The 14,514-nt window shown below is 36.3% G+C and overlaps 1 protein-coding gene across 10 annotated transcripts in view; it reads right to left on the bottom strand.

Moving 5' to 3' along the window:
* Window positions 1-14,514, bottom strand: part of TMCC1 (transmembrane and coiled-coil domain family 1) — a 228,999-nt gene that overhangs the window by 39,254 nt on the left and 175,231 nt on the right. For 2 of the 10 annotated variants that reach the window (XM_082662866.1, XM_082662865.1), the window contains exon 1: window positions 3,057-3,183. The exons of the other annotated variants lie outside the window; for them this stretch is intronic. In XM_082662866.1, coding sequence (XP_082518992.1) covers window positions 3,057-3,119 — 63 coding nt within the window. In that variant the 5' untranslated portion in view covers window positions 3,120-3,183. Of the gene's footprint in view, window positions 1-3,056; window positions 3,184-14,514 lie in introns of those variants that run through there. 10 annotated transcript variants of the gene reach the window in all.

Raw genomic sequence — 14,514 nt, forward strand, 5'->3', positions numbered from 1 at the left:
GAGCCTACATGCTGCTACTGAAGTCCGTGCGCCTAGAGCCCGTGCCCTGCAACAAGAGAAGCCCACGCATGGCAACGACAAGTAGCCCCTGCTGGCTGCAACTAGAGAAAGCCCGTGAGCAGCAACGAAGACCCAACGCAGCCAGAAGTAAATAAATAAATACATAAATTTATTTTAAAAAAAGATTAAATTGAGGAACAGAACTATTAAAAAAAAAATTTTGTCCTCTCTCTCCTGAATCACTTGCCCTGACTGATCTAGCTGCATTCATTTAGGCCCTCAATTAAACTAAAGAATTAAAAGAAGAAAAAAAAGGAAATCCTAAATCACCCAATGCTTAAATTATTTTAGTAGCTTTCCACACTCTTAAAATATTAAGAACAAGAATGTGAACTTGGTCTATAACGTCCTATGTGATTGATTGGGCTCTGGACCTCTCTCTAGCTTCATCTTATAGCATGCTCCTCTCACTCTAGCCACACTGGCCTTTTTTAGACCCTGCTGCTCATCCTGTTTCTTCTCACTGTGGATGAAGAATTGTTGCTCACCATCTGCCTCTACAAGGATGAAGTCACTAGCCACCATAATTGCTGACCTTCAACACACCCTGAAAGGAGCCAGGGCAGAGATCAGGAATGAGGCACTCTGTGCTCCGGGAAAAACTGGCAGAACAGGGCTTCAGATCGTTAGATATTTTTCAGATTTTATGATCCCAATTTCTTGCATCTTCTCATATTTAGAAAAGCACTTAAATCATTAATGGAGGCATCTGCTCCTTGTGACTAGTGGCAACATTCTGTCAACATGTGTGCTTGACTGCATGATCCCCCTTCACCAAAATCACATATATACTGAACTCCCCACCTACCTCTTTGGAGTAGTTCCTCACAGCTCTCTGAGAGGCTGTCTCCCAGGCTACAGTCCTCATTTTGCCCCAAATAAAACTTACTTCACAACTCTGACGTTGTACATTTTTTTTTCAGTCGACATCAGCATAGGGTCTTTACACATGTAATACTGCCTACTGTCATTTCTTCAACTCTCAGCCAGGCGTTTTGCTAGGCGCTTTGGCATATATTGACAAAAAAATAAACTCTCTGCCTTCACGACACTTAGGGCTGAGTGGGGAAAAGTGGCAGAAACAGAAAAACGGGTAATCAAATAACATAAACTGTGAAAAGTGCTGCAAAGAAAAAGAACACAGTGCTGTGAGAAAAGGAATAATGTAAGGCCGAGAAACCTACTTTAGACTGGGAGGTCACAGAATAATTCTTTGAACAGGGGCATTTAAACTGAGTTCTCAAAGACAGAAAAGGAAGTTTTTACTTTAACTGGCCCACAAATGAAAAGATGTATTAATACTGTAGGTTTCATGTGCCAAGAAAATATAGAATTTGGAATTTTAACATAATCAAGATGAAAATACACAGTTAACCCAACAATTCAATAGAAGAAAAAAGATTTGTCTATTCACTGCTTCTTAGAACTCACTTGGTGAAAGGTTGAGACTGTGTTACCAAAAACTTAAGGAAGAAGCAGAAGGGTGATGAGAAAGGAAAAGGCCAGTAAACAAGGAGGGGGCCACCTGCCCAGTAACCTAATGGAGTATATGGATAGCTGTATTTACAAGGCTTATATAACCAGTGAGTCAGCAAAAAGCCAGGTGTCAATGGTTTTCTTCTGTGCCCCTCTAAGCAGCTAGAAAACTTGGCTCTCTCCACTGGTGAGAAGTGGGGGGGCTCAAGGACAAGGTCTGAGGTAGGCTAATAAAACAGTCACCATACCATCCAGCAACACTTGCCTAAGAAAGGATGAGGAAAAGTAAACCTTCATGCTTAGAAAAACACAAGAAACAGGATCCAACTTAAGGCAGATTAGAGTAAGGTAGGATTTCACAAAACTAATGTGACTATTTCTTTAACTTGCAATAAAATGCTTATTAAAGATCCCCAAATCAAGACTCCAGAATCTGCTGAAAGCAAACCCTAGATTTTAAAGAGAAAATATCTTTACCTTTTTTGAGGTCCATAAGTATTTCAGGGCTACTTTCTACAACCATCTTTTCTCTAATAAACGTTAATATGTATTAATAATAACAGAAAAAGGCCTCATAATGATACAACTGGGCCTGGCAAAGAAAAATTGTACAAAATAAAACATAAAAGGGATTAAATCACAGTACAGGCAAAGAGATAAAGCACTAACAACCACTTGATAATGAACATCAATGCTAATGAATCTAAGATAAACACCCACCAATGCACAGCTATGAAAATAGCAGACTCCTCAAACTGCCTTCCTCCACCTCCATACTTATATTCTCAGCCTATTACTGTTTCAGTGGCAACAATTTAATAAGAGCAAGAAGACTTTATTTTTTCTTCTCCACTTCAGGCCATAGGGAAAGCTGGGGGGGAAAAAAAAAGGAGCGGGGGTAATTATGACTGTTCAAAGAAGAGAAGGGATATCTTATTGTTAGCGTTCTTTGCTCTGGAAATTCCTAGCTTCTGCCTCTTCATGGATATGGAGAAAACTTGATGATTATTTCTGAAGGTCACAAAACTGAATGACCAGAAATAATGGTTTCCTTTCAGCTCCCTTGGCTATCCCTTACCACCAAATGTGAATCTCTAAAATGTTTTAGTTATTGCTAACAGTCAATTCTATATAGCTGATACAGAAAAGTAAAACCAAAAAAACAAGAAAAGATGGGGGGCAAGGTGGTGGAGACCCAAAACACAAGCAACACATTTATCTTACCAAAACCCCCTGTCAGGCAGTCTGCTGATTTTGCTTGCCACAAAGCTCATCCTTCATTTGTGCACTGCCAGAGCAAGCTTGGATCGTGCAAACAATCACAACCTCTTTTGGCTCTAAGCTCTTTCCATTTGTCCCAGCTTCCAAACTGCAGAGGAGCTGTGGCATAGTCTGTCAAGGCTGCACATACTTGGTTTCCGAGAATAACGCTGTAAATGAGGACAGCTACCACTGGGAATGCATTCCCCCGCCAACAGCCGGCCGAAATGAAGCTTCTAGTTGATCCCTGGGCTTCTCACCTTCACAGCTTCAGAGAAGTGACTTTCACAGAACAGGCAGGTACAGCCACACCACATCAACATCCCTGCATAGCCAATCCTTCGCAGTGCCTTCCTCAGCCTTCATACAGTTCCGGTTCTGTCTCCTGCATCAACTCTTAGAGCTTTCTACATCTGGGAGCCAGGGAGGACTCTGCTGAATAAACAGAAAGCTTCTGCCAAACAAGCATCCGTGTGTGTATGTGTGTGCGTGTGTGTGTGTGTGTGTATGTGTATGCGCGCGCCTGGATGTGGGTGCAGTTTGCTAGAGCTGCTAATGCAAATGAATAGTTGAATAGTTTGAGAATGGAGATCACAGACAGTAGCTGCCTCTCTTCTCGAGCTGTGAGCATCTTTTATAAGAGACAAAAGCACCAAACTGGCTGAATTTAAAGCTACAGAACATTAATTCACCATCCACATTTGTATTTTCCTTTAAAACCAGATAAGGTTTAGAGAATAGCTTAAAGAAGGTTAAAAACATTCTAAATAGGATAACACTGTTTAGGTAGCTTGGTTCAATAAATACAAAGAGAAAACAATCTACCCATGTTTCGACAAAGGACTAAAAGATCGGCAGGACAAATTTCTATGCTTTTCTAATGTTTCTTCTCTTATTTTCATTTTAGGTTCACAAAGTCATTTAAATGAAAACTGAGCAAGAGAAAGACTTCAGAAAGACTTCTTGTGCAGAGCATGAGACCCTGAAGTCTTTTTCACTATGGAAAAAGGGAGAAAAAGCTTCTGAATGAAAAGCATTAAGGTCTCTGAAGTTTAAGCAACAGATTAAAACACCACAATCGTAAACCTGAGCTCAGCTTCTGTACCATCACATACTATTTATTCAATACCCACGATACTGCATGAAAGAACTGAATGTCTTGAAGAAACTGTTTCTGCACTGAAAAAGTCACTTTGGGATTTATCCTTAAACAACCTATCAGATCTGAGCTTTATTTCTTCATTTATAAAAGTAGTTTTGGGAAATGCACACAGGAAGAATTTTAATGATTATAAAATATAGTGTAGCGTGTACAATGTATAATAGCTAGTAACATTTTTTTGAAGTTAACATGCACAAAGGTTAACATGAAGACAATTTGATATAGTACAGTATAGTCCTTTCTATGAGCCTAAAGCTGTGATCATTTCTATACTTAAATTTAAGTATGGGGCTGGAACCTCAAGCCAGCACAGTACTGAGAGGTCAAAGAAGGTTCTTCTATCAGCATTCACCAGCTTCCTTAGCATTTTTCATTTAAAATCAGAGAAAGTACTCTGAATGGAATCCAAAGTATCTTGAATGAATTTGAAGAAAATTCTGGGTTAAAATCATGGCTCCAGAAATTCCTCTTTTATCTCTAGAGGCACAGAACTCAGACCCTGACTCTCCAGAACAAATTAATAAAGAATTTTATGACTTAATATAAGTTGTGTCTTTGCTTAAAAATTAGGTTATAAGGTTTCAACAGAGTAAATATTTGTTTCTACAAAAACAATGACAAAAAAACAAAAAAAAACCCCAATCCTGCACTGCTAGCATCAACATTAGCAGATGTTTGCTCAATTCTGTTTATTAGCATTTTAAATATACCTTCTTTTAAGACAATTATGTTCATTGTAGAAAACTCTGAAAACACGAGTGGGCGTAAAAGAAAGCAAAATTATGTGTAACCTCATCACTTAGAAAAAACCAAACCAAACATTTCTGTCATGAGCTCTTTTATTCTCTTTCCTTCCCACTGAGATCACTGAAGCAAGTGTTGAGACAAGATGTCATAAGATCAAAACTGCCTTGACTGGATGAGCTGCCATATGTAGAGAGCAGCCCTGAAGAGTTTCCTGGGTGTGTAAGACCTTGTGTGTAAGAAATGTTCACTGTGTATTTATATGAGGGTCATGATCTTACCTTACAAAAAATTATTCTCAAACAGTTTTTGAGGTTCCACCAAGATGCTAATGAATTTACCCAAGTTGTCAGAGAAGTACCCCTCACTGGCTGCCTTAGCCTGGGTACAAGTCTTCTTGGCTCCCAAAGAAAATCTCAACTGGCAATAGAACATTAATTTTGCTACTTTCTGGTTCTTTTGATTTTTTTTCTCTTGCTGATTTTGTTTGTTTCTGCTTTATGATAAATTACTCCTCATTGATGGCAGCACAGAATGAGAATTTGATTTTAATAATTTGACCATGTGGTGGTCTCTTCAGAAAAGTGATACACAATAGATCTATTTTCTGTTGGGTAATAAACCAAAAGAGAATTCAGTTTGTTAGACTTTTCTTTTTGCCCATTTGTCTACATTGAGCTCAACTCAATTAAAAATGCTGTATATATTAGAAAGGGGAACAGCTCTTTGAGATCTGTACTGGTAAGGTTTTGCGCTTACTTTTGATTCATGGCTGAAGTTGTAGAACTGAAGCCATAGCTCTCTGTGTGTCTGTGTCTGTAATTCAGAAAGATCTTGACTTCTTGTTGTGTAAGTATAAAATGTTTTCCTATTTTTAGAAGACATTAAAAATTAATTATAATAGCTCTTAAATTAAGGGGTTCTGTTCTCGTTGGTTTTATAGAGCTAAATAAGCACTTACGTATCAAATATTCTTAGAAGTCCAAGAAAACGAACTGAACATGTAATACTTCAAATATGTTAGACAAAGAAAAAAAATCCTTCCTACAGAAACTACTAGTTCTGAAACATTTAAAAAATCCAAATTCATATAATTAAGTTAAATATTTTGCAAATCAAGACTAGATTTGTAAACAAAAAAAAAACAAAGAAAAAAGATTAGTTTTGTCCAAGTATAATACTGCACACATTTTAATTTACTTGGGTTTGTTTTAATTCAGATTAAAATTAATCTGAACTTCCTAAATTTACTTATACAGGTTTACTGATCAAACAAGTTAATAGTATTCTTCTTATATAATGTCTGATATTTAGAAAAATGAAAATTTGTGTTCATCTAAATTGAGTCGTAATACTGAAGAACTTTTTTTTTTTTTTTGCGGTACGCGCGTCTCTCACTGCTGTGGCCTCTCCCGTTGCGGAGCAACAGGCTCCGGACGCGCAGCCTCAGCGTCCATGGCTCACGGGCCCAGCCGCTCCGCGGCACGTGGGATCCTCCCGGACCTGGGCACGAATCCTTACACTCCGCATCGGCAGGCGGACTCCCAACCACTGCGCCACCAGGGAAGTCCCCCTGGATAACTTTTTATATCAATAGCAATTATGTGTCAGCTTAAATACCTCCAAGATCTTATGGCAATTTAAAATCTTGGACTAACGTTAAATGAAGCTAATTAACAAATAATTCTTAGATGCTCAGATAAATTTCTAAGTAAATAGAACACTAAATGTTGATTATTAAGCATAGTTTTAAGTTGATATACATTTGCTTCTTATTTCTATATGCTGTTAGAGTGGCTATATCTTCAGGTCATATTACCAATCGGGTTCATTTTGCCACTTTAAGAAGGTGTAAGAGAAGTGTGGGGCTGTAGAAAATCTGTTATCTGTATTCAGGAGCCTTTCTGTTCTGCTAAAATCCTTGTGTGTGACAGATATTTCTTATTATCCATTCCCTCCACCTAATCTTCTCTCTGAAATATAATTGATATAAGAGGTTCGAACTACGCTAGGAGCAACAGTACAAGGTGTAAAGTCCTTTTGTTTCTGAAGGAAAAAGAGCATTTTTGTCCCAAAGTAAAGTGGCAGTTTGTTCCAGAATTTGAAAGAAAGACAAGTCTTAGAAACTGAATTTGATTTGCTTTGGTTTATACTACTGGGATCTGAAAAGAAGATATGAAATATGTCCAAATTTTGCAAAATTCAATCAGTTTTGATGGGCTAGTTTCTTTGGCTTACTGATTAATGCCTTCATCTATAATATGAAAGATTATTCTTTATCTTCTGTGTAATTTGCCTAGATAGCAGAATAACTTTCTGGCCTTATGTTGGATTTACAATGTTCTTAATGATTAAAAAAACAAAACAAAACAACCAGAAAGAACAAAGGTTTTTTACTTGTGAAAGAGCTAAGTTCTTTAAAATTGCATTCCCTTACATGTTTATTATAATGTTTTATTGTCATTTTGATTAAATAACCAAGTACTGTTTCTCATCAATGCTCCTATCTTAATGAAGGGTCCAAATCTCTTTCAACAATTCTTTTGATTTGGCCTTCCCAAGACTGGCTCCTAAATATAGAAAAATGAAACTTTCAGGTTAACTGTTACACCTAAAACTATCTTTGAGAGTCTCATAGAAAGGAATGTATAAGTTACTCTACAAACTATTGCTATTCCAAAGAACAGACCCTTAGGTACATGTTTCTGAGCTGACATCACTTAGATAACTTTCAGGATTTACCAGTGGACTAGACCAGGATTTCCATGATGCTTTTCAGTCCAGAAGCAGATGTTTCATGAAAGCAGACTGCTGACCCAAGTTCCATTTGAGCAAGAACTAACTATTCAGGACGGAATGAACTGATGAAGGAAATTTTATTGTGGTTTTTTGTTTAGAATACTGTTGATGTTCTCTTAATGTTCTATTTTTTGTGGCTACATGAGAAAGCCCTTTTACTTTCTTCTTAAACTATTTCTAACTCACATTTTAGTAGACTCTGCTTTTGTGATCTAAAATAAAACATTAAGTAGTATCTGATTTTTACTGAATCAACAGCATTCAGAAACTTACTGAGTTTTCCTTAACTTTTTATGGCAATACAGTTATTTGTATAGGATCAATACTAGTATCTTATCTCCTTTTTATTAGGATATAATTGGATTTTGTAACCATACATACCTGGAATGTCATATTTGAGAAAGATTCTCATTTAATCATATATGAAAAATCATATTAAGAATAGTTGACTTTATATATGGAGCCAATGTCTAAAAAGAAGCCCTCCCAGGAAAACCGACCTGATGCCTGATTTACAGGGTCCCTGGCTTAGCGGTGGTAAGGAAGGTCACTTACTTCCTAGCAAGCCTCAGCAAATGCTGGGGACCTAAAGATGAGATTAACTCATTCAAATTTATCAGCTCTGTAGATGAAATCTAGTCAGAGAGTTTCTTAGGTGTGGTTTCCTAACCTTGGGATAGTAAATAATAGAGGTGTTTAAAAGTCCAATCTAAAATTCTTTACGAAAACTTCCATACAGAAGTTAACCTTGTAGCCTTAGTAATTGCTCAAAACTGTATCACTGTGGATTTTCAAAGAAAACTCAAGGCTGTCTGTATGATTAATTAGCACTCTTAACGCATCTATATAAATAATCAGGTCAAACCTAAACAGACCAACTATTTTGCGATCAAGAAAAATCTTTGGAAATTATTTATGATCACAAGAGGGATGGGAGATTGTCAGCAGAAACTGTGAAAGACTAAAATGGTAAAAAATTTTACGTGCCCTTTCAAGGGAATATCTGGTGTTGTCTATTGGATATTTTGGAGTTATCTGATAGTATAAAGGTCTGCATCTTTGTCTCTGGCTAGGTTATTGTGAAACTCTGTAGAGACGGAAATTACCTTGTGGACAGCGCTGGTGATGAAATACAAATCAATTTTGTCTGGTAGAGAATATAAATTTCCATAAGTCTAATTCTCATTTTAATATCTTACTGGCTCCTAATAATTGGTTAATTAGTGAGTTAAATACAATCTTTGACATATGTTCATTTTGTGTAAGAGTCATAATTTTACCTTTGAAAATAACCTTTAACATTTGGGTCCTTAGTTTTTATTAATATTTTGTAAAGCATCTAATTAAAAAGCAATTGTTTAATTCTGCCTGTTTTAATAAGGATCTTACAAAAGAGCTAAGAACTATTTTTAAGAGTTCTAAGAACAAAAAAACAAAGAAGAATATGTAATAGAGCACTTTTGTGGCCCTCAAAGCCTAAAATATTTACTATCTGGCCCTTTACAAAGAAAAAAAAAAAGGTTGCTAACCCTTGCTTTAGATCAAAGTTATAGTATCTCAATTGGCATAGATATTTTAATAAGTGTGATCACTTGACAAACTACAAGACACCGAGGATTTAGCAGTAAAGTTAAGTTAGGACCCAGACTGAGAAAATAGGCTCCTTTACTAAATACCACCCAAAGATATATCAGGGATATTTTAATGATAACACAAAAAGTTTCCTTTACAAACAACTAAAAACGTTTAAGTGTTACTTTATAAAGAAACTGTTTAATACTATTTTTTCATTGAGTAGTTTTCAGACTTCTCAATACTGATTAAAGTTTACTGAACATGCCTTCAGATGGAAACAAAGCTGAAGACAAGTTTCACTAGAATCTAGTTTTTGAAATAATTTGACACATTGCTGTATAAATAAAACAATCTGGACAATAACAAAACAAAAATAATGACAAAAAACCCTACTAAATTCAGAATTATATCTGACAAGAAAATATTTTTTCCCTCAGTAATACAAACCTACAATAGTATCCTTATGGTGTTCAACACTGTTGAGTATTGCGGGGGGGATGCTTAAAATTTCATAAGGAAATAGATTTTATCCTTCCAAAATTCCTGGGGAAAAGATGTCTTTTAAAAACCTCTTTGTTATACAACATTTCAAATATATATAAAAGTAGAGAGGATAATGAATTTTATGCACTCTTTATCCAGCTTCAATTATTAATTCATGGCCGGTACTTCCTCCCTCCCTTGCAATTATTTGGAAGCAAATCCCAGACAAAAGATACTCCTTATAAAAACCAAGGCTAATTCCAGAGGCTTTTCTGTATTATTAAAACCTACCTCAGCTGTCAGACCTCATGGATACTACTTTATTTTTTGGATAAAATGCCTAATGTTCTCCTTCTCTTTCACGCTTTACTGTATTTTATTCATGAAGGATCCACTGGGGAAAAAAGTCCGAAGACCAAGGAAGGAACTTGTTCTGTTTCTACAGACTGACCTTCTTGATGTTGATGCCTGATGACTGGCTGGATAAATTTTTCCCAAAGTGGCAAAAGATGGGGAAAAGTAAAGTTGAATCAAGGAAGAAAAATGATAAATCTAATAAATCAATTACTATCTGTATTTGTAGAAAGCAGAGAACAGATCTGCAAGGAAGGCACTGAAGTTAAAACCTGTCGCATCAGTTGGCTGTGCATTCCTCAAGGAGTCTCTTCTCTTGCCCTCCTCCAGCTGGCAACCAGTTCAGCTAAAAAGTCCCTAACTGTATTAACCTCCCACTGGGATTCAGTAAGAGGTAGCTTTTGACTTCAGCGGCTTTCTTTATGAAAAAGTAAACCCCCATAACCAGCCAGTGGGTGGGGGAGCAGAAAAATGACAAAGCGAGGAACTGTAAAGGAGTTTAAACTCTTTTGAGATTAATATAGTCATATGAACCTCTAAATAAGGCAAGTACTTTATTTTACTGCTTAGAACCAATTAGTTCAGAAAGGAGAGCAACAGAAGCTTTTGCTTAGTGCCAAAGCCAATACCAGAATTATGAGGTTTTAGGAAGGAAGAATAGAGGCACTGAACTTCTTTAGAAATTAGTTAAATTACCTGCCTTCATATTCGAGACAATTAACTGAAGAAGTACAATAAGCAGTGAAGGTTGCTTATTTAGGCTCTGCCTACCTCAAAGGAATCATGTACCACCTAAGGGGCTCAAAGGTGTTTGGGGAGCTATCTCACATCTGTAAAGTACCATAAAGCCCTGATGGGAACATCAGCCTCCAATCAAGGAAGGGCCAGGTAACCCCCAAGCACCACCTGCAAAGCAAGTACAGAATCATACAGCAATTTGTGTCATAAGATGAAATGGTATATTAAAATAGTATCTGTGATGTCATGACATAGTATAGAACAGTGGTCTCCAACCTGAGGTGTGTAAAAGGGTCAAGCTGTTTTCCAGATTTCCAAGGGCCCAATAGAAAGTGTACATTCACCCATAATGAAGTCGTATATGCAGATTAAAATGACAAATATTTAATTTTATCTGGAATTTTAAGTACTCCAGGTGGTATCATTATACTGGTGCTGTTCAAAAATGCTGACTGGCTCTTAGTTCCTAATTACTTTTCTTTTTTTCAGGAAAAATAATATATGTTGTTTGTAAACAAACATTTTCAAAATAGCAGGCTTATGAGGAAGAAAAAATATAGCCTTTAGTGGGACCAGGTTGATTTCAGTTTTCTAAGTGAGGTCATACCTTCAGTGTTTTTCAAAAAACTTTTTTCTTTATTGAGGTAATATATACAAAACACAAAATTTACCATTTCAACCATTTTAAGTGTACAATTTAATGACATTAAGTACATTCACAATGTTGTGGAACCACTGCCATTATCTATTTCCAGAAATTTTTCATCATCCAAAACTGAAACTCTGTACTCAGTAAGCAGTAATTCCCCATCTCCTCTAATCCCAGATCATACCTTCAATGTTAAAAAAAAAAAAAAGGGCATGACATGATACTATACATAGAAAAGCCTAAAGATGCCACCAGAAAACTACTAGAGCTAATCAATGAACTTGGTAAAGTTGCAGGATACAAAATTAATACACAGAAATCTCTTGCATTCCTATACACTAACAACAAAAGGGCAGAAAGAGAAATTAAGGAAACGATCCCATTTACCATTGCAACAACAACAAAAAAATACCCAGGAATAAACCTACCTAAGGAGGCAAAAGACCTGTACACAGAAAACTGTAAAATACTGATGAAAGAAATCAAAGATGACACAAACAGATGGAGAGATAATCATGATCTTGGATTGGAAGAATCAATATTGTCAAAATGACTATACTACCCAAAGCAATCTACAGATTCAATGCAATCCCTATCAAATTACCAATGGCATTTTTCACAGAACTAGAACAGAAAATTTTACAATTTCTTTGGAAACACAAAAGACCCTGAATAGCCAAAGTGATCCTGAGAAAGAAAAACAGAGCTGCAGGAATCAGGCTCCCTGACTTCAGACTATACTACAAAGCTACAGTAATCAAGACAGTATGGTACTTGCACAAAAACAAATACAGATTAATGGAACAGGATAGAAAGCCCAGAGATAAACCCACACACCTATGGTCATCTAATCTACAACAAAGAAGGCAAAAATATACAATGGAGAAAAGACAGCCTCTTCAATAAGTGGTGCCGGGAAAACTGGACAGCTACATGTAAAAGAATGAAATTAGAACACTCCCTAACACCATACACAAAAATAAACTCAAAATGAATTAAAGACTTAATGTAAGATCAGACACTAGAAACATAGGCAGAACACTCTATGACATAAATCACAGCAAGATCCTTTTTGACCCACCTCCTAGAGAAAGGGAAATAAAAACAAAAATAAACACATGGGACCTAATGAATCTTAAAAGCTTTTGCACAGCAAAGGAAACCATAAACAAGACGAAAAGACAACCCTCAGAATGGGAGAAAATATTTGCAAATGAAACAACAGACAAAGGATTAATCTCCAAAATATACAAGCAGCTCATGCAGCTCAAAATCAAAAAAACAAACAACCCAATCCAAAAATGGGCAGAAGACCTAAACAGACATTTCTCCAAAGAAGATATACAGATGGCCAACAAACACATGAAAAGATGCTCAACAACACTATTAGAGAAATGCAAATCAAAAGTACAATGAGGCATCTCCTCACACCGGTCAGAATGGCCATCTTCAAAAAAATCTACAAACAATACGCTGGAGAGAGTGTGGAGAAAAGGGAACCCTCATACACTGTTGGTGGGAATGTAAATTGATACAGCCACTATGGAAAAGAATATAGAGGTTCCTTAAAAGCTAAACACAGAACTACCATATGACCCAACAATCCCACTCCTGGGCATATACCCAGAGAAAACCGTAATTCAAAAAACCACATGCACCCCAATGTTCATAGCAGCAGTACTTACAATAGGCAGGACATGGAAGCAACCTAAATGTCCATCAACAGAGGAATGGATAAAGAAGATGTGGTACATATGTACAATGGAATATTACTCAGCCATAAAAAGAATGAAATTGGGTCATTTGTAGAGACATGGATGGCCTTAGAGAGTGTCATACAGAGTGAAGTAAGTCAGAAAGAGAAAAGCAAATATTGTATAATAATGCATATATGTGGAATCTAGAGATGATCTTATTGGCAAAGCAGAAATAGAGACATAGATGTAGGGAACAAATGTACAGATACCAAGGGGGAAAGGGGTGGGGTGGGAGGAACTGGGAATGCACTGTGGTAACCTAAATGGGAAGGAAGTCCAAAAGGGAAGGGATATCTGTATGTATATGTCTGATTCATTTTGTTGCACAGTGGAGACTGACACAACATTGTAAAGCAACCATATTCCAATAAAAGTTAATAAAAAAGGCAAAATAAAACAACTCAAATTTCAAAAGTATATGGTAAACCATTAGAATATGTTCAAGCATATTCTATGTCTGAGAAACTACCACTTGGAGGAAATACGTAGGTAATGCTATATTGTTTTAGAAAATGTTATTCGCCACAGTAAGAAGCTGTTTTCTTGCTATGCTCCATGAATATCAGATCTACATAAGCTATCTACTGAAAATCCTTACTTAATATCTATTTTATACCTTCCAATCACAGGTGAAGAACAGACCATACTGGGCTCTCAGGAATAAAAAAACAAACACATTTTTCACATTCTCAGAAAATATAAAAATTGCTAAAAGAGCAAGAAAATGGCTTTTGAGGGCTAGTTCAAGTCCATGTGAGAAGAACAAGGATTGACTCAATTTATTCTTTCCAACATCTTACTAGCCATAGATGGCTTCGGCAGGGGAAGATATGAAGCTATTACATTTTTAAATAACCTGGCTTCATTGTTCTTTGTTGTTTAATTTCCCACTAAACTGCATACAGCCCTAGTGGTTCCAAATATTCTTTAAGAATAGCAAAATAAAAATACAACCAAGAAGGAGTAGGAAGCAAGTTGAAGACATGTATGCTATTAACTGGCTACTTATGGGAATATAATGCTTTCCAAACTTCTTAAAGTTTGTTATAAAAAAACAATTTAAGGGCCAATTTCTCATTCCTTTGCCCTTTCTCTTGAGATACCATCACATTATAGTATTCCATTGTTTCATGTCATTAAGCTTAGACAACAGGCCTTATTATATTAGTAAGATGCGGTTGGAAGGCTGCTGGTCTGCAGAAGAGATGGAGTTGAGTCCTTGCTTTGCTATCCATCAGTTTTGGAACTTGTGTGATTTATGGAGTTAAAATGAATCGAGGTTTAGTACCTAAGAAATAGGACTAGAGCTTGCAAGGTTGAGGTTGAAAAACTAGAGAAAGCATAAATAGGATAATTGAAGACAACACATGAATTGTCAAAGGAAAATGCAAAGACAATAAATATAATATTTAGCTATTTACACCAGAACATATACTTAATAAATACTATTAAACATT

Source organism: Grampus griseus (assembly GCF_964374135.1).
Source record: "Grampus griseus genome assembly, chromosome: 10".
NCBI classification, from domain to species: Eukaryota; Metazoa; Chordata; class Mammalia; order Artiodactyla; family Delphinidae; genus Grampus; species Grampus griseus.